At 51.2% G+C, this 25768-nt stretch overlaps 1 protein-coding gene across 14 annotated transcripts in view; it reads right to left on the reverse strand.

Annotated features, from left to right (window-relative positions):
* Positions 1 to 5788: 5788 nt before the first annotated feature.
* Tle3 (TLE family member 3, transcriptional corepressor) overlaps positions 5789 to 25768 on the reverse strand; it is a 45387-nt gene continuing 25407 nt past the window's right edge. For 2 of the 14 annotated variants that reach the window (XM_075965620.1, XM_075965612.1), the window contains exons 7-20: positions 21437 to 21641; positions 20057 to 20073; positions 16144 to 16263; positions 15256 to 15306; positions 14742 to 14891; positions 14243 to 14375; positions 13590 to 13774; positions 12548 to 12624; positions 11599 to 11848; positions 11041 to 11288; positions 10069 to 10216; positions 9344 to 9494; positions 8524 to 8600; positions 5789 to 7639 (exon numbers count right to left, since the gene is read on the reverse strand). In XM_075965620.1, the coding sequence (XP_075821735.1) occupies positions 7532 to 7639; positions 8524 to 8600; positions 9344 to 9494; positions 10069 to 10216; positions 11041 to 11288; positions 11599 to 11848; positions 12548 to 12624; positions 13590 to 13774; positions 14243 to 14375; positions 14742 to 14891; positions 15256 to 15306; positions 16144 to 16263; positions 20057 to 20073; positions 21437 to 21641 (1920 nt within the window). In that variant the 3' untranslated portion in view covers positions 5789 to 7531. Of the gene's footprint in view, positions 7640 to 8523; positions 8601 to 9343; positions 9495 to 10068; positions 10217 to 11040; positions 11289 to 11598; positions 11849 to 12547; positions 12625 to 13574; positions 13775 to 14233; positions 14376 to 14741; positions 14892 to 15255; positions 15307 to 16143; positions 16264 to 20056; positions 20074 to 21436; positions 21642 to 25768 lie in introns of all 14 variants that reach the window. The other 12 variants (XM_075965616.1, XM_075965609.1, XM_075965618.1 and 9 more) reach the window with 7 other exon arrangements.

Genomic DNA, 25768 nt, shown 5'->3' on the forward strand with positions numbered 1-25768 from the left:
TTTGAGGTTTGTTAAAACCTCCATTTCTCATCATTGGGTGAAACTTTGCTTTACGTAGTTTGGGTGCTAGTCTGAGTTTGGGAATGCCTCATTCTGTCTTCTGGCTTTTTCTTTCAGGTGTGCTAGTAAAATTGATTTAGTTCAACACTTGCTTTTTATGTATGTGCTGTATGTGTGTGTACATGGATGAGCTCCCTTCTGTGGCACATGTGGAGAAGAGAGATTGACATCTGGATATCTCCCTTACCTGCTTCTCCACCTTGAACCTGGAGCTCACTATTTCAGCTAGACTCGTTGGCTAGCAAGTCCCCCAGGATCAAATGCCCAGGGCTAGAGATAGATGCTCAACCACACCATGCCCAACTTTTTAGATATGTTGGTGTCTTAGTTAGGGTTTCTATTACTGTGATGAAACACCATGACCTAAAAGCAAGATGGGAAGAAAAGGCTTTGTTCGGCTTATATTTCCATATCACTGTTTGTCATCAATGGAGGTCAGGACAGGAACTCAAAACAGGGCAGGAACCTGGAAGCAGCAGCTGAGTCAGAGGCCATGGAGGAGTACTGCTTACTTGCTTGCTTCTCCTGGCTTGCTCAGCTTACTCTCTTATAAAATCTAGGACCACCAACCCAAAAATGATGCCACCCACAATGGTCTGTGCCCTCCCCCATCAATCACTAATTAAGAAATTGCCTTTAGCCGGGCAGTGGTGGTGCACGCCTTTAATCCCAGCACTCGGGAGGCAGAGGCAGGCGGATCTCTGTGAGTTCGAGACCAGCCTGGTTGACAAGAGCTAGTTCCAGGACAGGCTCCAAAACCACAGAGAAACCCTGTCTCGAGAAATCAAAAAAAAAAAAAAAAAAAAAAAAAAAAAAAGAAATTGCCTTTACAGGCCTGCCTATAATTTATGGAGACATTTTCTTAACTGATGTTCCATCCTGACTTTAGCTTGTGTCAAGTTGAACGAAACTCTCCAGAACAGGTGGATATAAGAACTGGGGATTCAAACTCAGGTCCTCATGCTCCCCATGCAAGCACTTTACTGAGCTGTTTTTTCAGATCCTAGGCCAGCTTATCTATGTCCTTTTAGTTTGATGTTTTATTGTCGAAATTGGGCGTTTGAGTCTTGCTTTTTTCAAATCTAATAATAGGTTTGAGACATAGAAACATATAGCCAAACACTTCCACCTGTGAATTTCAGGAGATACTGTGTCCACATTCCATGTGTCCTCTCCTCTTTATACGGAAGAACATGCTCTGAGCCAGGGAGAGCAGGTAGTAGATACTAAAATTGAAAGAGCCTGAGTTGGACAGGGGGATAGACTTCTTTTTATCTCTGGGCTTTTTTCCCATACTCATCACCCCAAGATTTCTAATCCCCTCCCCCAAAGGGATCAGTCCTTTTTTTAAAAAAAAAGATTTATTTATTATGTATACACTATTCTGTCTGCTTGGATGCTTTACAGTCAGGAAGAGGGCACCAGATCTCATTACAGATGGTTGTGAGCCACCATGTGGTTGCTGGGAATTGAACTCAGGACCTCTGGAAGAGCAGCCAGTGCTCTTAACCTCTGAGCCATCTCCCCAGCCCCCAAGGGATCAGTTCTTTCTGCACTCTAAGCATACCCTCATGAGTCAATCTACCATACATCCACATATCCAAATTCCTAAACAATTCATTCATCCATTTATGATCCAACCATCCATGTATCAATTCCCGCATCATCCATACCTACCCATCCCTCCGCTCACACATCATTCATCTATATCTATCCATTTTTTCATCCTTACAAACAATTCACATCCATCTATCTATCATCTATCTATCTATCTATCTATCTATCTATCTATCTATCTATCTATCTACCTATCTATCTATCATCTATCTATCATCTATCTATCTTATCTATCTATCATCTATCTATCTGGATCTATCATCTATTTATCATCTATCCATTAATTCACACATCCATTAGTACATCTATCTGCCTGTCCAACCATCTAGCTGTTTGTCTGTCTACCCATATATCCAGCGAGCCAAATATCCAACCAACATCAATGTCATAGGGACTCTCCATCTGTGTGATGTGGACAAAAGGAACATATTCATAAAGTTCCCTTATTGATGGGGTTGGTGGGACAGTTCAGACATGCAAAGGAGCAATTTATGAAGCTCTAACCAAAATACATAAAACACTGTAGAATATGAGCATTGCCTTAATCACACACTCATTCACTCAACTAACACTTCCTAAGTGCTAGGATGTGCTAGGTTCTGGTGTGGATACAAGACATGGTTCTTGCTCTCAGAGTTCACTGTCTGGCCAGGGGGTCAGGCATCAGAAATGGTGGATTCATTAATGCCAGTTAAAGTAAGCAGGGGGATGACAGGGTGCAGAAGGTAACTGTGAACGCAGTGGCTAGCTTAGGATGGGTATGCCACCCAGACATGGACCTGGGCATGCTCAGTGAACGTATCTCAGGGTCTTTTAATGTCAGGCTCGTTGAGAACCCAGTGGTCTAGAGTCCAGCATGGACATTGGTCCTTCTGCTCCTGAGCTGTAGCCCTGCTCCTCCTCCTCCTCCCTATTCACCTCCATCCCTTGGCTAAGTGGGAACCTACCCATCTGTTCAGCCTATACTCTTAGCATGACTTCTGGGCCAGGGAAAAACAACAGGGAAGGTGGCAGCAAGAGCTGGAGCTCAAGAAAGCTGAGCTGGAGCAAGGAGGAGGAAGGTGGAGTAAGAACTAGATGGGGCTGGGTTGGGCATGGTGTTGGGATTATGCTTCTTCCCCAGACCTCAGAACATGCTGTCCCTTCTCTCTGGAACCTCCCTCCTCACCTCCCTCTGGCATGCCACCTAGATCCTTCAGGTATGATTAGTTCCTGCTCCTCCTGGGGCCTCTTTGCACTCAGTCTCTTGCCCAGGCAAAGCCTCTGCCATGCCAACACAGAGCACAGTAACTGACTTTGTTACTTTCTCAATGGATGTGAAGGTATTCATACTGATCCTTAACCACCGGAACTAGGCCTAGCAACATAGAAGATTCTATCACATAAGCACCCACTGAACAGATGGATGGGAGAGATGGACAGTACAGTAGGTAGATGGGTGGGTAAAGAGCAGATGGGTGATTGGGTAACAAGGCTGGTGGATGGGAGAATGAGCAAGACGGGCAGGTGAGTTCTAGAGTAGGCCTATGACTTCTCTGAGCCATCTGCTCTCCATGAGAAATCTTTCACCAGCAACACTGAAGAAGGCCCAGGAAGCCTCATTCCCTGGATTAGGATCCTCCAAACAAGTTGTTGAGCCCTGTACAGTGGGCAGCTTCCTCCTCCCTTCCTGTCCTGAGAGTGACAGGTAATAGGCTGAGACGGTTTGGGCTTAAATGTGTTATGTAAAATAAAAAACAAACAACAAACTCGATGTAGATCTCCCTCTAGACACCAAAGGTCATTTTATTGTAATTTTTGGAGTTGATGGCTGGGGTGCAGTAGGGTGAGAGGTGAGACAAGGTCTTACCCTGTAGTCCAGGCTGACCTGAAACTCACTATACAGCCCAGGCTAGCCTCAAATTCCCAGCAGTCACCTTGCCTCAGCCTCCTAAGTACTGGAACTCCAGGAGTGAGACACTGTGCCAGTTGGTGTAACAGTTCTTAACTACTTCATGAGGATAGAAGAGCTCGCTATGTAGCCCAGGCTGGCCCTGAACTTAACAGAGATCCACTTGCCTCTGCCTTCTAAGTGTTGGAATTAAAGGCATGTGCCATCACCCCTGGGCCTTTTCCTGTTTTTTTTTTTTTTTTGAGTGTGGAATATTTATTAGAAGTAGCAAAAAAAGTGTCAAATAATTACTAAAAGTTTAATGCTTGTCTGATTTAGTTTATATTTAAAATGATGTTATTTTCCAATTCCGTTCTTAAAAAGCAAAAACTATATTCCCATCATTTTGGGACAGTTAGTGGCTATTTTGTAACACCCATCAGCCTTATGAAACACCCATTTAGTCCTAACACCCAGGTCCCTGAACCCCAAACTCTGAGCCCTTATAGTAGTTAATCATCTGGAGATGGAGGTATCCAGGGGGCAAAAATGGCAGATGGGGTACTGTTTCTGAGACTGGTCTAGTCAGGTGCCATCACAGGTGACCTGGACACTTGCACACCGCCCCCCCCCAGGGATAATGGCTCAGTCTCTCCTCCCACGGAGAAGACCTTGCTTTGAACAATGGAAGAACTCCAAGCATCATTTTCTACCACTACTCAGTCTCTGAACTTGACAAGCTAATCCGAGCTGCCAGATGCTGAGGTCTGACCTGGGCAGCTACACCTAGCTACAGACACCAAGATGCATGGAATACCGTAAAGGCTGGGTGCCAAGAGTCTAGGCATATATATATGAGCAAATTAATAGGGAGTGACTTCTTGAAAAGAAGAAAAAAATGCTAAGGCCCCTCACCACTCTTCATCCTCTCCTGGGGGCAGAGGTTGAAGGTGATGCAGGACCGATCAGGCACACTAGGAGGAATAGTTGGTAACCCTTGGCTGTGCTGGAATCACCTCATCATGAAAACACTGGTTTCTAAAGTCAATGTACCGGGCAGAGGGTGGGGGAGGGAAGAGCCAAGGAAGCTGGTGAGCACTGACATGGGACAGGCTTGGTGAGCTTGCCTGAGGCTGGTGGGTGGCAAAGACACTATGGTGTCTGTAGGATTCAGGGACTGAATCTGGGTTCTCTCCCTGGAACCTTGACCAGATCCAGTATCTTCTGGGCCAAGGAGCCTACTGCAAACTCTTTCAGAAATGGGAGTTAACAGTGGCCTTCTGTCCTAGAGAGGATTGTCACTTAGTGGGGCTTTTATGACCTCACCACCTCCAAGGTCCACAAGCCCCAACTCCAAACAAGAAGCTGTTACTGGCTTCTAGCTAGTGGGTGGAGAAAGGGGTGGTCCAGAGGGGATACTGGTGAGGATGGAGCTGTAAGAGGCTACAACCTCAGACTGAGCTTCTCCTGAGCAAAATGACCCAACTGGACAGTTGTTCTGTCTACACAGACTGCTTCATTCTGAGACCCTCACTTAATTGTTTAGTTATTCCCTTTGCATGGAGGGACAGCAGGCAACCGTTGCTGTGACTGACACAGTAACGAGCAGAGAACCATGACAGTCCTGGGTTCTACCAGAGGCTTGCTTCAGTAATGGGCAGATGAAGGCCAGGGAATTCACTTCCAATCTCCTCTGCTTTCCTAGCCTTCCTGAGATCACTCACCGGGCCTTGCCCTGTCTGCCTTGCTCAACATTTAAAAGCACATTTGTGATCTAAAGACTGAACTTCTCCGGTCTACATTAATGAGGCTTGAAAAAAAAATGCAGATTTTTCGGGATCCTGAAGGTCACCACACTCTTATATTTCATTTGAAATTTCTCAATGATTTTGCCCAGTGGCTTCTCGTGGACAGCCATACACGAGGTCGGTGATACTCCATGGCCTGCCTGCCCTTTGAGATCCATCTCATCCAGGGGTTCCCAGCCTACTTCCGCTTGGTGCTTAGACCAAGACAGCAATGTAGGCTCCGGATCATGGAAAACACAATAGCCCTGTTCAGTCTTTTGGGGAGGTGGAAGGAGGGATGCATGGCTTTGAGGTGACATGGGTATAGGGGCTACGTGATGAGATGCTGCCCAGGTTCCAGAATGCAAGTGGACCAACCACGGTCCCCGCTTTCCCAGGCATGACTGACACACTGGAGGGAAAAGGCAATTAAGACACAACAATCAAACCAACCTTTTTAAATAGTAACTTTTAAAAATATAAAAACAGCTCATTACAATGACTTTTCAATTTTCTTTTATCTTCAGGAATAACTCTCTTCCACCCTCCCCCTCCTGGCTAGAACCTTACCAAGTGGTGGCCAGTGACCATCTGAAACCCAGAGACAGATGGGCAGACTCCAGACAGGCACGACACACCTCTCTCAGAAAGGTGCAGGGTGCCATGGCCTTTCCATGTCCCAACACCCATCCTGTTGGGGGACAGCCATTCAGCTGGAACACTGGAGGTGGGCAGGTTTCACAGGTGCGCTTCCTTCCTACACCGAGTCCCACATTATAAAATAATCCATAAAAATGCAATATAAAAACTCTTCCATATGCTACATCCATGGAGAGCCCACCAGCAGAGCTCACACGGTCTTTAGCTTTTCTTTAATAAAACAACAAAAGACCAAAACAAACAAAACAAACCTAATACCACAAACATCGGTACCCAAGGGGCAATACCCGCGGATGACAGTCCATCTGCCCAAGCCTATGACAGCTGCAGGTTAGCACAGTGCGCCAGGCTGTGGCCCTCAGCCCCGCCCAGGAGTGGGAAGAGAACCCATCTTCTCAGACTCACAGACCTGGGGGTTCCCGCTTCACCCCTTCAGGGAGTAGAAAGGGCAAAAAGCAGGAAAGGGGAGAAGGCATCTTATGAAAGGATATCACTTCTAATTCTTTTTATTCAAATTAAAAAAAAAAAAGCACCCACACCAGTTGCTGTTTTTCTCTGGTAGCTCCCTGAGCTGAGTCGCTGTGTCCCCCAACCCCCCCATATGGAATCCTTTCTAGGCTGCCCTGGAGGAGTCCGAGAGGGAGCCCCTTCAACTTCCATTCCTCTTCACAATGATTGAGTGTGCCCCAAAGAGAAAGACGGGGCCCGGGGGGACAGAAAGAGAGATGGGGAGAAGGCAAGGGAAGAGGAATCCACAGGAAATCCTCGCTGTTCCTGTGGATGATAGCCCAGGCTGGCCCATCCCAGTACTGAGTTTGCTTGTCCATCTGCCTATCGCTCTATCCTTACGTGCCCTGACTGGTGGTAAAACCCGTGTGGAGGTATTCCCAGTAGGCCAGGCTGATCTGGCCATTCCCGGGAATTCCCCCTACTCCACTTTCTCTTTCTGCCTACCTTCCCCACAGGAACATTTGTTAAAAAATAAAATAAAGTAAAAAAGAAGAAAGAAAAGCCACCACCATGAGTGGATTACAAATACAGCAGGCAAAATACACGGCGAGCATCGGTGGGAAGGGGCCTCCTCCCTCGCTGGCCGGTCAGCAACCACAGTCTCTTATTTACACTGTTCATAAACCTCGTGCACTGCACAACCAGAAAACGAGGCACCCCTCCCCAGAACAACAATGTGGTCTACTCCAGTGTCCCCCACCCCAGAGCAGGGAGGGGACAGGTCAGAAAGGGGACGAAGAGACAGACTCATGAGGGTGTCTGTGGGGGCGGGGAATGGAAGCAGAAGCCTCCAGATAAATCTGTTTGAAGTATCTGCCAGCACTGGTAAGGGGGAGAAGAGAAAGCCCGTCGAGTCTGTCAGACACATCAATCCACAAAGGGGCGTGCGTCCTCTCCGGCTTCTGGAGTGCAGCTCCACACTGCTGCTCCCCCATTCCACTGCCATCCTCGGGGGCCTGGCCAGCGTCTCCCCATCAGGGCTGCGTGGGTGTCTCCCAGAGTTTGACAGGCCTGTTAGAGTCCTTGTTCAGTAGATGACCTCGTAAACTGTGGCCTTCTTGTCACCAGAGCCTGTTACAATGTATTTGTCATCCGCTGAAATGTCACAGCTCAAGACAGATGAGGATTCCTTAGACTGGAGGAGGAAAGACATGGATAAAGAGGAAGACGTTTAGTGTGGGGAGCAAGCAGACGGGAATTCACTCCGGGTACACCCTGGCACTCCAGGGCTCGGAGCAAAATCACCTCCCACTCTCCAGCTCAGGCTGGAGCAGCACTGCTGGAGAGAGGCCTACCCCCCCCTCTGGCTCAGTGAGTCCCCTCCCACCTGCTCTCCACCTAGAACAGCTCCTTAGCTGGCTTTAGTATGAAGGTTGGTAGAAGGTTGAAGGATGAAAAGGGACACTTAGCATGAGCATCTCTAAGTTTACTGATGAGGAGGAGCATTTCCGGGCCACAGCAGCGTCAAGAGACGGACTCTTGGCTGGACCAGTCAGAAAGACTGGTACGAACATAACTAGAAACCTCCCTCAGCATAACTAGAAACCTCCCAAGGGACGTGCATAGCACATGGGACCAGGCATTTAAGCAGGGAGCTGTAAGTGGTTTGCTGTGATCGTGTGCGTTTAAGAATGAGTGACTGAAGAAAAATTGAGAGCGAGTGGTTATGAATTATACTGTGGAGGGATGTGTGTGTGAGAAGGGAGTAGGGGGCTCTGGATCTTTAAAACCTGTAAAAAATGCATGTTCGTGCTAATGCCACTTGATACTGATGGCTCGGGGTGGCCATCCTAACCTGAATGGGTTTCATTGGATGAAATGGCTACTTCATGGAGTGAGCCACGCGACTGACTGAGTTCCCTTCGTAGATGCTCTTACCCTATGGGCTAGGCAGGGATGAGCCAGGTCTGCTCCTAGCTCCAGAGTGGTCCTGTCCTGCCTCCTGCTGCCCTCCCCCATCTCTGTGGCCACCTACTGACTCTGATGAGTCTGGAGAAGAAGATAAGAAAGGGCATTTACCTGGAAGATGCTGGCTCCATAGGGCGTCCTCCAGGCATTGAGAAGGTTGTCTTTCCCAGTGCTCACAAACCACTTGCCTGAAAGCAGAGGTAAAGGAACCCTCAGACTGTGGCTTGATGCTGGGGCACAGCAGAACCCACCCCAGATGTGCCTGTGCATGACGGAAACACCCTCAGACATGCTGAACCAGGTCTTAGAGCTTGCTGTTCTCCACTCCTGAAAAGCAGTTAAAGCGAGGCTCATAGATACCTAAAGGATGCCCTTCTCTGCATCAAGGGGGAAGAGTCAGGAGGAGCCGGAACAAGAAAGTAAGATTCAATTAACCGAGTTGAGTGCTTCTCCCCACAGGATCCCCCACTGAAGCCACTCAGGCCAGCTGTCCTTCCCTGGCTGGAAGGTGACAGCAAGCACCAGAAACAGTGAAAACCCAACAGTAAGGATAACCAGCCGTCAGAGAAGACTCCCCAGCAAGTGGGCTCCTGGCTGTGGCTCCTATCATTCCCCAAAGCCACATGCTCTTCCCAGCCAGTTTCTCTGGGACTAAGAGTTGGCACCATGTGTCTACAGGTGCACAGAAGCTGTGGCCATAACCTTCAGGGAAGATCCAGGTCAACACAAAAGGGCTCTGGCCTCCCGTCCTGTGAGTTCAGGGCCCCAGGGTGCCATCTGTGTCCAAGGGACAAGGATGGGGGATAAGACACTTCTCCCCTCCAGTAGGGGCAGTTCACTCAGAGACTGTGGATCCCACTCTTTCCCCACCCATTAGCAGACCAGGCTGCCCACACTGGCTCCCATGCCAGGCTGGGGCCTCAGGGCTTACCACAGTAGGCAAATTTGAGGGACAGCACGCAGCTCTCATGCAGGTGCAGCTGGTACTTGTCCGGCTTGGTATGGTGCAGGACCTCCACATTGCTGCTCTCCATGCCCACGGCCAGCCACTCCCCCGTGGGGCAGTAGCCCAGGGAGAAGATCTGATGGGACAAACAATTTAGTGTCCCCTCTGCCCACAGGGCTGGAGAACAGCTCCTTTGGCAAGGTTGGACCCTCCCTGCTCCACCCCCACCCACTTATAAACCAAGCCCCTTGGAGGGGGGGGGTCATTTGCACCTCAGCTGGCTGTGAGGGCAGAGCAGGAGGAGGTGCACTTCGCTGGCTCTGCAAGCTGCCCTCACTGCTTAGGAAATTGGCAAACACCACACTCTACATTAAGGTACTGAGCGCTAAAATAATGAAGCAAGTCTAACGGCAAGAAATACCAAGGATCATGGTCAAGGTTTTTAGCCTTGAGTCAGATGCTCACACCAGAGGTGGGAGGGAGCCAGAGGCAAACCAAGGAACACAGGGAGCAAGCTGAGGAACTAGGATGAGTCAAGGGGGTCCACCTCCAAGGCCATGCCCACGCTACACTATTACTGCTTCTTCCAGGAAACCTTCCCAGCTGGCTCATGCTGGCCCCTTGGCAATCACAACCCTGTGTGGTCCCTCTGTCCCCTGACAGGTACTAGGGCCTGAGAGAGCAGGGAGCACAGCGCCTGGGCTACACACCTGGGAGGTGAAATCATGTTGCTGAAGCTGCCGCCCCTCACGCAGGTCCCAGGAGCGCACAGTGTTGTCCAGGCCTCCAGTCCATAGCTTAGTGCCATCATGAGAGATGTCTATACAGCTGGCCCCATCCGTGTGGCCCTGGAACTGCCTAGGAAGGCCAAGCAAGGAAGAAGGGTGAGCCCCAGGAAGGCCCTGACTACGAATCATCCCAAGGACTAGCGCAGCCCTGCAGCCAAGCTAGAGAGGAACTGGAGGAACAAAGGGCTCGCTTGCATGCCTCGAACCCTTGGACAGCAGGAAGCAGGGCTAGAGTACCAGGCCCCTCCTACTCCATTCAGGGGTGCTACTGAGGACAGGTTCCCTGAGAAAAGGGGTAACCTCCTGATTCCATATGTATCCAGGTAGGCCCCTTGGTGGGCCCACTTTGCTCTAGAGGAGGCAATGGAGAGGAAGGCAGAAAGATCCTATATGACTCTGACTCTGTATAATGTTTAGGGTAGCAGGCCCTGCTGCTGTTGGGGCACACCCCTCAATCTAGTCTGTATAGTCTCTAACTAGCCTCAGGCTACACAGTCTAAAGGCTACAGTCCAAAATATGCCCAAGGGTCTCACGGGTAACCCTGGGAGATGACTCTGGGCAGGCACTGCTGTCCACAACTGCACAGGGCAGTATGACTCAGGAGGACACTGCACCACCCCCAGGTCACACAGAACCCAAGCGGGCAGCACATGATGTCTTGCAGGCAGGACAGGAAGATCAGCAGTTCTGCCCCACCCGGGTCTCACCGCTAAGCAATGCTGTTCTTTCTCCCACCCTCTACTTAACCAGAACTGCTCCAAGCTCTGCCTCTCCCCCACCTTCCCCCAAAGCTGCCCTTTGCCTTTGTACCTAACTGCTCCTTACACCTCCACAGAGATTATGGGCTGCGTGGGTATAAATCCCCCTAACTGCTCCCTTGCCAGCCTCCTCACCTGACCAGGGTCTGGTTGTGCAGGTCCCACACTGCAATGTTCCCATCACTGCAGCAGGAGAAACACACTTTGGCATCAGGACTGATGGCCAGGGCATAACAGGCTGGAGCTGAGGAAGTCAGCTCAGCCTTGATACGGGGAGTGGGCGAGGCCAGGTCCCAGATGGTGAGCGTGCTGGCCTCACCACCTACAATGAGCGTGCGCCCATCAGGGAGAAGCTTGCACGAGCGGATGTAGTTATCCCTGTTCTGGAAGGAGAAGAACAGGGTTAAGTGTTACCCACTGTTTTCCCGTGGACCGAAAAGGTCACAGTCGGTAACTTAGCAGCTCCACTCAATTTTCTCACGTGTTTCTCTAAAATTTTGAGTTTAGGAGTCTCATTGTCATCTCTACTTGCAGATGTCCCAACTAGGGCTCAGAGGGGTTAGTCAGCTTACCCAAGGCTGTTTGGCTAACCCAGAGCTGAGCCTGGCTACAGGCCTAGTGTCCTCCCCCACGGCTAGGTCTACCCTGCTCCCCTCCATGCTACAGAAGATGCCCATGGCCCCGGACTCTCACCAAGCAGTCCAGCTGGGAGATGGGACTCTTGCTGCCTGGCTGGCTGATGTCCCATATCTTCACGCAGCCCTTGCCACCTGTGTAGACGTGCCGGGTGGGGTTGCTGATGGTCACAGCACATACCACCTCCCCGTGACTGAGCGTGTTGATCTGCCGGGCATGCCTGGGAATTCCAGGGCCTGCTAGTGCATCATGAGGGAAGGGCACAGGCTGCATCTGCCCATCAGCGCTCACATGGAAGGAGTACGCCCTGCAAGAAGGAGGTGGGTCACTCCTACCGTCCACCCCCTTCCAAGTCAATGTACAGACACACCATGATTTTCTGCCCTGATTCCAAGCCCCTCTCCCTTAAATCCAGGAGCCCCTTGGTACTAGGATGGCTTCATCAGGTTAGGACCTACTTAATATTCCAACCAGTTATACAGCCTTGCTCCAAATCAGTTTAGGAGTTCCATGGATGCTATGGAATACCCTTTCACATATGTATGTGTGTCAGTGACACTAGGGATCCAGTTTCTTCTGCCCATGTTACTGTGGGTACCTTCTCAATGGCCATGGTGGCATGAGAGCTATTAAAGTACAGTGCCAGTTTCTATGTGGTATGCATGACTCAACCTTCAATTTCCCAGTAACCCAAGGTGCAAAGAGCAGGGGAATTATAGGCAGAAAAGGAGCTGGGGTCTTTGCAGCATGCAGAACTTGAAGAAATCCCCAGGGCCCATATAGATCCATGAATTCTGCTTACAGGCACTCAGGTCCTCCCAGAGCCAAACACCCAGGCCTAAGCATCCCTCAGCTGCCCTGGCAGGGGGTTTCTGTGACTGATTTCCTTGGGTCATGACCTTGTCTAGGGTGTTGCATCCAGCAGGACCCTGTGCTCAGAGGATGGAGAGGGGTATTATCATTGTCTACCCCATGAAGCATGCAAACAGAATAACCAAGTACTTACGGTTTCCCTCCAGGAATGGAGGCGAGACTTGAGGGCAAGCCCGTGGCCCGCATAGGGGGGTGAGGGTCAAAACCAACCTGTAAAGAAAGAGCGCCTGAGTCATTTCGGCACCACATATTCCCCATGTTCCCCATGGCCACAATCATCTGCGCATGCTACACCCTGTGGCTTCTCCACAATCAGGTGACAGCATTGCTGAAGAGAGCCCATGTCAGAGAAGGCAAATGCTAGGAAGGAGAAGTGTCCTGCCAGGACAGTAACACACAGGACAGCAATAAACCCCGTCTCTTGACCAGCATCCCTCTGCTCTGCCAGACAGAGTGGGCCCGGTCCCATTTCTCTCCTTCCTGAGTGTGCTGTAAGCCTGTGAAGTAAGGCCACCCCAGGTACAGGAAGCACAGAGAAAAACTGTCCTGAAAAAGCAAGTCCTTTCTGCCGGCCTTAATCCTGTTTATCCCCAGTTATTGTCACCACCAGCCCCACCTCACCAAAACCCTGTTACCTGGCCAGATGTCACTAAGCTCTTATTGGGACTCTTATCCCCTTTCAGGGTATAAGCCCTGGCCTCAGACTAGAAAGGGCAGTCCAAGAGCTATCTTTAGTCATCTGAGAGCAGCAGGCAGACAGGGCGAAGCCCAGGTCTGCCACCCAGTACATAAACGCCTTCTCATCGGGTGCTCTCCCCTGAGCAGCTGTCAGGTGCACACACTGTGCTGGCTAGTTTTATGTCAACCTGACACAAGTTACAGTCATAGAAAAGGAGAGACCCTCAATTGATAAAATGCCTCCATTAGATCCGGCTGTAAGGCCTGTTCTTATTTAGCAATCAATGGGGGTGGGTCCAGCCCATGGTGAAATAAATCTTTTCCTCCCCAAGTGGCTTTATGTCACTGCTGCAATAGAAACCCTAAGAAAACACACAAAAGTTCCTTCAGCATGCATGGACATGTACCACACCAACCCTGCCAGCTTCCCACTCCCTGCCCAATGCTCCCACCCCCAAAAAGGAGCCAAAAGGTCTACGTACAGCTCCAAAGCTCACCATTGGCGATCGGCCATAGGCGGCGGCTGCAGCGGCGGCGGCGGCACTCATCTGGGGTGGGATGTTGTGTAGGCCGGCATAAGCGCTAGGGCTGGTGAGGGAGCCATTCATCTCGTGGTGGCTCATCATGGCAAAGGGTGCTGCATAGGAGCTGGTGAGGGAGATGGGTGTGCGCAGGGCGGAGGCTGTGAGGAGGTGAATGAGGACGGCATCAGTGGGGAGTGGGCATGAAAGAGGGTGGGCGCCCCCTTCTGCTAGACAGAGCTGCGGCCACAGCCCTCCTGTATTCTGCAGCAGCCTACGATGAACCCACCCAAATGGACTCTTGACTTCAGAGCCCAAGGATGGGTTCATTTCTTTTCAAAGGGTAGCACATGAGGCCTAGGGAAGAGGGCCTCACAAAAACGTTAACCGTTAAGTGGACTCTGATGGACCAATGTCAAAAAGCCTCATAAACCCTGATATCCCAATGTCAAAAGTCCAGGCTTCTATTTCCTTAAGCCTGATGTTGAGGATCACCAGGCAGAACTGTGAAGCCCCAGCTTGAACACACTCCTCTGCTCTTCACCACTTGCTTGACCCCAGCCTGGCTAAGGACCAACCACCCTTTCCCAACCAGATCGACCAGGGCCCGTGGTGCCTACCCATTATACCTATCGGGTCCATGCCCGGAGGTTTGCCCGGCATTGACCGGAGCCCTGGGGTTGTGCTGGTGCCTGGAGTTGGGGCATCATTCCTTGGTGTTGGTGTGTTGGATTTGAGCCCAGGTGTAGAAGATTTGTCATTCTGAGAAGGGGAGACAGAGACCAAGAGACGCCATGAGGATTCCTTTCTCCCAAGAGCTGGGCAAAATGCCCAGTCCTGATCCCACATGAAGCCAAGCATGGCTTGAACAGAAGTCCCTACTTGGTAGGGACTGTGGTGAAGGTTCTAATTTAAAACAAGGAACCAAGGCTCTGATACATTCAGCAGTGAGAGGCTCGGCTGCTGTGGGTTAATGACGTCAGTGCAGCCAATCCCAACAGCCATGCTCTTTCCACACCCCAACTCCCACCCTCCAAGTGGCACGGCTTGAGTTCCAGCCTCTGCACACCTCCCATTTCTCTCCTTCCCTCCCCACATCTGTCAGGTGCCAAGGCAGACCCCACATACATGACCAAGGTCTTTGGTCTTGGAGGAGGGCGTGCTACTGGAAGAAGCCACCGAGGCCGGGCTGGTAGGGGCATCTTTCTTCAGGCGAGCTTTGTCCAGCCCATTTTCAGGAGGGGAGTGTGCTGGGCTCACCCGAGGTGTTGCTGGGTCCTGGGAACGCAAGTGTTATAGAGTTCTGAAGCTGCAGGCAAGTGTCCCTGCCCCTGGACACAGGAAGGCAGAGGACTTGGGTGGAAGGCAGTTGGCTCTTAACCTCGAGTTTGTGCCCTTCACCTCACAGGTGGGGTGAACACGAACCTGGCAAGAGGGAGGAGTGACCTGCCCCAGGCCTCATACAAGTCCAGAACACTAACTGGCACCTAGAAAACTATGGTCCTGTCAGCACCCACATACACAGTCACCACGCACCAAAGGCCCACCTTGTCTTCCTACTTTCCTGATACGCCAAGAACAGAGGCTCCACTGTCCCAAACCATCCCATCCAAGGGACCCCTACAACTGGGGCTACCCTTACCTCATTGGAGACGTCCACCACCAGGTCGTCACTCTTGTCACCGTCACTGTCCTACAAGCAAAAGAGAAGCCAGCCGGCCAATAAGAGCTAACATCGACTCCTGATCTGCTCAGGCCACCTTACACCCCAACATCTTTCCCAGACAAACCCCAAAGCTCATGCTGTCTCTGCCTCTGTGCCCTCTGCCGTCTATGACCAGCACCCCAAGCAGGAACTGGCCATTCTCCTGGGTTCTTTCTAGCTCAGCCTCTGGGGCTCTGGGGTAAGCAGCCTCATTATCTCAGTCCCGAGCTTTCTAAAGTCAGAACCCCCTTCCCAGCTGTTCTGGTTGCAGTCATTCCTAAGGCCAAGTCTCACGGTTGCATTCCCATTACTCTGGGGCGGGTGACTAGCTTCATTTCACAGTGCAGCTGAGCTTTGTGGAGCACATTCACACAGGACAGACAGGAGGGCCAACGAGCTCTCTAGTACAAGCCCCTCTAGTCTCAGGTCTCACCCTTGTTCAGTTTGGCAATGGGACGTGTATGCTCCCACTGGGATCTCAAAGGCCTGGGTCAAGCTATCAAGTTGTTATAAGCAGTGTCTTAGTGGCTCAATGCCTGAAGCGGTCTGTGGGGGCTGTGGGGCTCACACTCGGGTACACCAGGGAACTCTCTTTGAGTGTGGGTACGGCAGAGAACTGTCTAGAAAGAGCCTTCAGCTCTCCCCAGACCCCACAAAGGCTGAGACAATTCCCTTGTCTATTTCTCTCCCCGAAGTTTCACCTGACCACTTCCTCTGGACCCTGTCCCACTACCAGTCTCTGACTCAGGACCCAGCTGCCAGGGGTGGGGCCACAGCCCAGCACACAGCTCTCTCCCATGATGCCGCTCGCTAACCCCTACATACGTATCGGCTCAGGCTATCTTTCTCCTCCGCTTTCCGCTTCTTGGCTTCCATGCTGTAGTCGGCAGATCCCCGGTGCTTCTCACTGGCCCGCAGGCTTTCTGACGGTGACACCGAATTGTTCTAGAAGAGGAGGATCTTGGGGTCAAAACTCCATGCTGAATGTGATATTGCACAAAGTTTCCAAGTCAACAAGAGCAGATGACAACGGGCCAAGAGGAGGAAGTGGGCAGACACCCTGTGCCTGTAAATCCAGTTCACCCAGGATATTCCCAGGGTGCCGTGGGTCCCGGGGAGCTTCCCCAAACTAGCCTCCATTTTTGGAAACAAGATGCTGCTTATCCAATAGTGAATATCGCAGTGAGCGAGCTGTTTCCTCTCTTAGGCCAAGTCCTGTCACTCAGTTTACTCAAAGGAAAGAGGAATCTTTTAAGACCTGACCAAAAACAGGGGCACACAAGGAACTTCCATTGTAAGTTCGGCAGGGATAGAGGAAAAGGCGCTGGGCTGCCGACAGAGTCCTAAGTATAAAAGAGCAACTCCAAGCCCCTGCCCCTCCACCGCCAAGCCTCCAGCAAACTCAAGAGAAACCAGACTCATGAAGACACAAAGCCGGCGGGATCACATTCTCTTGAAGATAGGACCCCATCCAGACACTCAGGGAGGGGACAAGTGTCCTGCAGGGGCCATCAAGCTATGGTCTCCAGCAGAAGGCACCCTCAGAACATCCAGGGGTTTCATGCTTGGCAGAGCAATTTAGAGTTCTCAGTCCTTCCTCTGCTACACAGAGAGAGGATAATCCCTAGAGACTACAGGTCTGAGAAAGAGAACCCGAGGCCCATGTGCAGCACAGAGGGCTGGAAACAGGGTATCCCCAGGCTGTGCACATGGGGCGGGGGGAGAGCCTCTGGCAAGGGATGTGTACAAACCGTGAAGCCCTGATGCCCCTCCAGGATACGTTCTAAGATCTCAGTGTATACCTCTACCTCCCCCGCCCCCACCATGGCTTGAATGTGAAACAGGCTAATGTGTTAGAACACTTGGTCCCAGCTGATGGCACTGGAGAGGTCTTGGAACCTTCTGGATATAGAGTCTGGTTGGCAGACAGAAGGCCATAGAGGATTATGGGCAAGCTTCATCCTCACTGCATGACGTAACCAGTTGCCTCACATTCCTGCTGCCCCAGCCATAAGCTGCTCCTGGAGCCCTAACACCTTCTCAAACCATGATCCAGTTATTTATCACAGTGATAAGTGACTGATAAACCTATCCACGCTGAGAGTGACACTGACGTCAGGAGTGAAGGGATAAATAAGGCATTTCTGCCCTCCCTGGGAGGTCGGGGAAGAGAGTGGCCACAAGTCCTCAGCCGGAGGCAGGCTGAAGATGCGTGGAGTCACGTGGGAACACAGAGCGAGAACCGCTCACAAAGAAGGGCACCGAAGGCGAGACGGGTGATCCCTCACTTCTCTCTCCCCCATCTTACTAGAGGCCAGTGCTGGCCCAGGGACAGGGTGCACTGGGAGGGAACAGGATGGCCAGCAGGTGGATGGGTTTGGGGGGGAATGGGGTGGGAGGGAGGGAGCCAGCCGCAGAACTTAATTTCCTTTCCTAAGCCGGTTTTCTGGGCAGCCCTTCCCTGCCAAGTTTCTGCCTGAAGCAAATTAAAATGGCAGAGTTATCAAGCCTTGAAGAAAAAAAATGGAGGTTATAATGGAACTGCAGCTCAACCTTCCCCGCAGCCGGGCGAGCGGCGGCGATGCGAGCACAGCCGCAATTCAATTAGTTGCTGCAAGCACAGGCAGAAAAAAAAAATCACCGTCATTTCATTTCATTTCCTCCGATGGTGGCGGCCACCCCGTGCTAAGCAGAAATGCTTCCAGCCCCTCAGGCTGGCTGCCCCTGCGCAGGCGGGTGATGGAGAGGAGGGAGGGGACAGGGTGGCTGCTCGTGTTTCTCCTTGCGACCTAGTGCGAGAACAGGGAACTCTTTCTTCTCATGCAGTCAGGCTGAAAACCCTCGCCGCTACCGGAGAGTCATGTCAGGCATTTAGCGGCATCGATCCAGCCCGCCTCTGGTTGGCAGGCAGCCAAAAAACTAAGTATTTTTTATTGCTTCAGCTAGGCAAGGAAATATGAATGAAGCTACCTCTAATTGGACTCCAGACTAACCCCTCTGGGACAGCTTCCAGCCTGTCCACCCAGCCCCCTCCCCTCTCTGACACAGCTTTGTCCTTCCTGCCGGAGGCCTTGACTGTTGACAACCTGTTTTCCTAAGGCTGATTATTTCAATCTCCACCATCCAACACCACAGCCGCGAGGACACAGCCCCCACAGCCCGCCCCCACACTAGAACCCACTCTGAGCTACCCAGCCATAGGACGGCATGGAATTCAGTTCAGTTCATTCTCCAGTCCCTGTGCTGAGTCCGCCCAGATCAGATGCCAGGGAGCATTATAGGGCAAAGGGCTGAACGCCTGGAAGTCTCTATGGGTTTGTAGCAGAGAGCTTTCTAAGGGGCACAGGCCAAAAGTGAATAGGTATGAAGAGAGGGGTGTTGCCCACTTCCCGGAGAAAGACCAGCTCTGACCAAGTAAGGACTCCTGTTAGAAGAGCTCTTCCTATCAAAGCTGAGATTGAGAGGCTGCTGAGTAGGGAGGGTAACTCGCATGGTATGCATAAAGAAACTGAGGTTCAAGACAAGACACTACAACATCTCATAAGGCTGAGACTGGACTGGGAGTAGGGGGAGCAGACACAACATGGACGGACACACACCTGTACCAGCCTTCTATGTAAGCAAACTGCCTCTCCAAAAAAAAGCTGCCGTTTAAGGATCAACACCAAAGCAATCAAAATGGATTTTCAGTTTTAATCTTTCCTTTCTTCTGTGCCTAGTCATTCCTGAGCCCAAGGGGAGACCTGGGTTTCTAAGCACAGGCAAGGCAAAAGGAAAGGGCAAGAGGCTCATACTATGGAAGGTTTGAAAGCAGTCTGGGGGGAGGGGAGGATGGGGAAGGAAGGCAGGTCAGGTCGAGGGAGCTTCCTGGGGAGGCTGCTGCCTGGATGGCTAGTTAACGGTCTGACATTCCAAGTCCTACTTAACATGAGGTAATAGCCAAAGCCATCCTAGAAGATTAGATGGTCCCGGATATGAGCATGGCGATGAGGAATAAAATAGCTTTGCTAATCGCTGGAGGATTTTTTTTTTTATCCAGACTCCACTGCGCTTATTCAGAGGGCTTATTCACTTGAAACAGAACCTCGGAGCCTCAGTGTGATCAGAAAGATTTACAGCAAATCTCTGAGCTGGCAGACATGCAGGCGGCCTGGCCTTAATGCCTGCTTGCTAGCACTTTCTTAAACTGAGTAAAAACACAGAGCAGGGAGAAACCTCAGGCATTTGAAGGAAGGAGGATTCAGGATAATGCTGGGAGCAAGCACCCAACCTACAGGGTTGATGAACCACGGCCCAGGAGACGTGGGGACATACCAGGTTTTAAAAAGCCCCTGGGAAGATGCAAGGCTGAGGGTTTCAGCAGACCACTTCTGTGAGGGGGAGTTAGAGCTCACTCAGGCAAGCGCCTACCCTCTGGAGAAATAATAGGCTTCCCTAACATAAGGTCACTTTCAACAGAGGAGGACAGCAACTCCTACCCCTAGCATTCGATCTTTAACGGAGACACTGTCGCCCGCACGTCAACCCTGAAGCTAGGTCGTTCAGCTTTGGGTACACATAAACAAATGATAAATCCCCAGCTTCCACCCACAGAGCAGGATGGGAAACTCTGGGGTTAGCTATGGGTAGCACAGGCCACTTGTCAGGCCTGTAGTTCTAGGAACAAACAGGCCCCCAGGCATGCCCACCCTCCTCCCGTACCTGCCCCCATACCAAGATCCAGAGAACCCACACTTACCGCACTGGACTCTCTCTCTTTGCGACGAGAAGGTCATGACAGGAAGAGGGTCAGGACCCCCAAGGAAAAGAAAAAGGAAAAAAAAAGGTAAAAGGTCACTCTCCACTCAGTTAACTTGTCATTTGCTAAAGCCTCTTCCCACTGGTTAGCCTGATGCCAGATCCCTGGGTGCCAGTTCTCAACTTGGAAATTGGGCATCTCAATTCTCATTCCAGTGGTTCCCTTCTCACCAGGCCCCAGCATGGCCTGGGAGACCATCGTCATCTTCTCCCTGACAGTGTCAGAGGAGCCTTAGCTTGCTTGTCATTGTGCTTTCTGGAACCACGAGCAGGAGCTGGGAAGGTTATTGTTTTAAAAAAATTCAATTGAGTTTAGAAGTGACTTTTACTGTTTGTTTTCTTAACACCATTCTCCGTTCCTTTGCCAAAAGCCCCCAAATGCTTAGGCCTCTGGTTACACCAGCCCAGCTAAGCAGCAGCTCCCATGGTCCTCTCCTCCTCTGCCAAGAAGGGACACAACAGTTGGCTCCTGGTTCCTAGGATACAGCATGGACTAGAGCTAAGATGGTGACTCCTCCCCCAAAGTCCCTGTGAGCTGGGAAGATGTTGACCATGTGGCCCAGTAAACACCTAAAAGCCAAACATATAAGCTGGCAACTTTAGTATGGGGCTGCCTGGGACCAGATAGGTCTTTTTGAACTCTGATGTCCTTCAGAGCCCTAAGAGTTCTGTTTCCTGTGTCTTCAGAACGGACTGGGTGAGCGTTCTGACTTCTCAACCTTCTAGTCACCTCTGCTGGAGATCTGCTGAGACCTGCACTTAAAAATGGAGCAGTAACTAGTCTACAACAGGGTCTCGAGGACCCAGGGCTGACCTTGACTCACTACACAGCTGAGAATTACCATAACCTTTTGTGTTCTGCCTCCATCCCCATCTCCTGGCCTTACAGCTATGCACTTGCACCCTTAGTTTATATGGTGCCAAGGAATGAAAGCTGGGCTCAGGCATGCTAGGCAAGAGTCCTACCAACTGAGCAACACCCCTAGCAGGGCTTGAGGACTAACTGCGTACCTCTTCCAAGGCTTCTGCACTGCTAGGAACCTGACGAGATAGAGCAAGAGAGCAAAGGCCCTCCTCCAATCTTGAAAGCGTCCTGAAGGACATGCTGGGCTGGCTCTCAAGACAGGCAGGGTGCTACTGGGAAGATGGCAGCTGTTGTAGACAAACAGACTGCTCCTAGGACAGGTCACCGGGCCTAAAGACTCAACAGATGGCCCCAAGTCTTGGCTAACTCCAGACTCTAGGTGATAGCACTTGCTCCCTCCAGGGTATCATCCAGCCCCAGCCCACCCTGCCCACACCAGCCCACCCAGAGCCACACCTCTGTGATCCAGTTCATGGTGGTTCTTCTCATCCTTCACTGCCAAGTGGGCTTGGCTGCCCAGGGCACCAAGTGCCAGCAGCCCAGAGCTGCTTCCTGTCACTGGGGGGATCCCAGGAGGTTGGAGGCCTGACGGGTGGGGTGGCAGCTGAACCGGGGGACCATGTGTGGCATGGGAGAGGTGTTGTGCCTGGAGTTGTTGCTGCTGCAATGAAGTTGGTGATAAGTGATGGCAGGAAGGACACGGCAGAGGTGATGCTCTGCCCCTCCCTCTCGCTCCTCCACCAGTAAGCGACAGGAAGCCCCCCCCCCCCGCCTCCACTTGCCCCCTCAGTGCCCACATGCTCATCTGGCTGAACAAAATCTGTTAATGGACTGCAACGTAGAAGATTTATGTCTTCCAGCGTCAGCCCCCAGCTCCAGTCTCAGGACAGTTTCCCATGCCCGTTTTCAAGCCCAAGATAAATAATGCATGCATTTAAAACCCACACGGTCACCAGGGCTTCCTTTCAATGGAGAGGAATCCATTTTTAAGCTCATAGCTCATGCATACATGCCTTTAACATCAGCAGCCAGCACCTCCCACCCAAAGCTGGAACCTGGGCAAAGCCTCCATGATTTTGAAGAAGCCCAAGGCTTGTAGAGTGGGTTGTGGACAGGCTAGGCCAGAGCAGAGGAGTACCAGGACTGGTGGAATAAAAGCTGATGTCCTCAGTCATCAGAGAACACAGAAAGAACCACAGAACCGGGAACAGCAGAGCCTTTGAAACCAGACGGATCAGGAGCCGTGTCCTGGTACTTATTATCTGCATGGCTGAGGCAGAGATTCGACTCCCTGAGCCTTAAATTTCCTCATCTGCACAAGTGGGGGGGGGGGGGGGCAGGACCTACTGCAGGGGACTACAGTAAGGTAATGGGGGCTTGGACACGCAGCCACTGCTCAATGGGCTTCGTGGCTGTCCCTGGCACTTCCTCGGGATTCTCACAGGGCTCTCCAACGGTCCTAAGAACCTCAGTACACCCAGCCACACACACACACACACACACACACACACACACACACACACACACCAGGCATTCTCCCGCTCCTCCCCACACCTAACCCAGGACTCTGCTGCCTGACATCTCACTGCCAGCATCAAGGATCCCCATCTCATTTTCCCTTAAATCCAAGCTCCTACCTAGCTCAGAGGCTTCCACGCTCCCCCAGCAGCCAAGACAGAATGCTCCCTTATTCATAAGACTGAGGGACAGGTTATATGGTGTCAAATATTTCTCGGAGATGGAAATATTTCTTGGGACTGTCTAGGACTTTGGGTGTGCTTGTCCTCCACTCATGCACACATCTTTCTTCTTGACTAGCCTAAGAGAAAGCAACCAAGGCCACCTTATGTGCATATACACCCCTGGGCACTATCCAAAGAGATCCTATAATTCTGACAGTCACTCAGGAGAGGAAGGGCTGTGCCCATTTTACAGACCACAAACTGATATAGGGCCACTGGAGTGGACAGCCCAAGTCCCATGACCCCTAAATAGGACTAACATCATCTACAGAGCATTCCGAAGAACTTCAAAGCAAGACGGAGGAGGTGAGGAAGATACACAGCAACGAGGTAACAAGCCAAGACATCACCACGTACTGAGGGAGCTTGTACCTGTCATGGTGAAACAGCCGCTCTCAAGTCAACAGGACCCAGGGAATCCCTACAGGTGTTTGGGAAAGGATTAAAAGCTTCTACGTTCCCTTCAAACTGCTGATCTAGCTCTACCTCCAAGTCAAGCCTTAAACTTCTGGCCCCAGACGCTACATTCCTTAGCTATTTTAAGATTGGCTCCCACAGCCATTGCCCCGGACCACAGAGGACCTGAGATGACCCCCCACTGCTAGGTACCTGTAAAAGCTTTTGGTGGCCAATGGCCTTAAGGGAGATGTGACTCTAGGTCTGCCAGTGTCACAGCAGACCTAAGCTAAGGGAGCTTTGGGGGCAGAGTCGCAGGTGTGTCAGGTAGACTTCCAGTCCTCCCGGCTAAGACTGAACTCCTCTCAGACGGGGGCTAAACACAGCTCCCCCACCTTCCCTTTTAAAGAAAATGAATTTTTAACATCCTCACAAAAATAACACGTATTCATTGTAAGAAAATTTCTTTTGAAGATTTCCAAGTTTTGTTCTATTTAAGTTCCCTGTTCATCCCACCCTCAGAAGCCACTGTCAGTCTGTCTGGAATCCAGATTTTTCAGATTTACAATTGTCCACGTGACTCTCCACAAATGAGCGACCACATGGTTATATGACCCAATTTAAAAAGAATTCTGAAAAAAAGTTACCTTTCCTTTTAAACGACTATTTAGTATTACACAGTCTAGCTGGACTACACAGCTTTATCTAGATATCGTTACAGAGTCTCCTCTGGGGCCCGCTGGCTTTAAACCCCTTGCTGGGGAGTCCTTTAGTTCTGGGGTGATAATTACTTAACGAAACCCCACAAAACAAGGCCTTAGGTTACATGTGCATGGTGCAGAACTAGAAAAACAAGACGCCTTAAAGAGACAAAGTAAAGGGAGAGCGTTGTTGTCTGTATATGTAAATTAATCCAAGACTTTTGGGTCTTCAAAAGATGCGTCCAAACATCTGGATTCTCGGCCTTCCCAGTCAGGTCTCTTCTCCCACTCCACTCTGATTACTGTCTTCTCACTCTTGTGGTCAGAGGAAACTTCCTTTCCCAGTCTGGAGAACTCAGACCCGGGAGCCAGGCAGAGCAGCAGGAAGTGGATTTCCAGCTCCAGCTCCCAGCAATGAGTCCCTGGACAAGTCATCTGACCTCTCTGGGTCCCATTTTCCTACAAAATGGACATCAAAGTGAAGCTCACCCTTGGGTTGTGTAGAACTCACATTATTCCATGGAAAAGCCAAGTTGGGGTGCAAAGCAACCTTAGCAAATGGGTGCAATCCACACGTCGTCTTTAAGCAGCTGATGGGTTTCAGGAAGATGGCCGTCTGTCACATGATCCACCCAGGACCTCCAACAGTCCTGGCACATGCCTCTGCCCACATTCTGGGTGAGTAAATGAAATGCTGGAGGAGGTTAGCAGCAGAGAGGTAGGAAAATAAGTCAGCCGAGAGCCTTAACCAAAGGTTCCAGACGTGGCCTTGGAGGCCCAGTTAGAGGCAGCTGTTACAGCCAGCATCAGTGGGGCAGAAAAATATCCACAGGTAAATCCACAGCAGAAACTTGTGATAAAAGTTGTCAACGACTCGGAGATGGCCAGGGTGTTCCCCAGTGTCTCAGCAAGGAGTATCCTTCATGACAGCGGCAAGAGCAGCTGGCTCGGTACAGCCAGAAACACCCCCATGCTCTCCTCGGGGTGGTCTGAAGGGGGTACCATCGGGGCAAACCCAGAAGACTGCAGACAGAGTGGCGAAGAGCTGAGCTGGAAATTCTTCAACAAGGCAAGAACAGGTGCAAATGAACGCCAGTGGTCGCGGTGACAACACCTTGATGGGGCCAGGAACAGTTGGCAATGATATGACTCTCAGGCAGATAGGACCATGGCCTGTCACTTCCCTGGGCAGGCACCCTCAGGCTATGTGTCTAGCCTTTGCATCCTGTCCTCTGGCTTCAGAGCACAAAGTACTCAAATATGGTTTAGTCTGAGTGGGAGGGTCACGCTGCTTTCAACGGAAGCTTTCTCAACGGTAGAGAAATGTCATCAGTGAAGAGGTCTGAGGCCACCTGCCTCCACTGTGGACTGTTCCTCCTAATACTGGCTCTTCTCCATCACGAAAAGAAAGGAAGTCAGTGATTCCCCCTCTGCCCTTAACCCCCTGAGGGCTGAGAAACACAGACCAAGCACATCCATCTTCATCCTTGACGAAGAAACCACACACCAGAGCTCATGTCCCCATGGTGGTATCCCTGCGTGCCCGGTGGTGCCCATGGTCTGGGATAGGCAGGCGTGGCTGACAGCAGAGGCTGCTGGGAAGTGCTGCTTGAAGAGCATGTGTAACCGGATTACACACCTCACGCTTCATGCCTCTGCTAGCTGATTAGATGCTTCGGTTCTGAGGTTCATAATTTGAGTTAAACTTAGGGAAGTTGTCTAACCACTTCAATTCCAGAGCCAAACAGACTAAGAGCTGCTGCAGACGAAGCAGACAGGGTCTGGATAACCTCGAGGATGCCTCTCTAACCCCCAGCATGGGGAAAAGCAGGTCTTCCACCCAGCCCAGTGGGTACCCAAGGTTCCCCGGCAGCATTAGGGCTTCTGGGCTCAGCAGCAGCTTTCACAGGTCATGGTGACCTTTGCTATCCCCACTTCAGAGACTGGGA

Source organism: Microtus pennsylvanicus, chromosome 3 (assembly GCF_037038515.1).
Source record: "Microtus pennsylvanicus isolate mMicPen1 chromosome 3, mMicPen1.hap1, whole genome shotgun sequence".
Lineage (NCBI taxonomy): Eukaryota > Metazoa > Chordata > Mammalia > Rodentia > Cricetidae > Microtus > Microtus pennsylvanicus.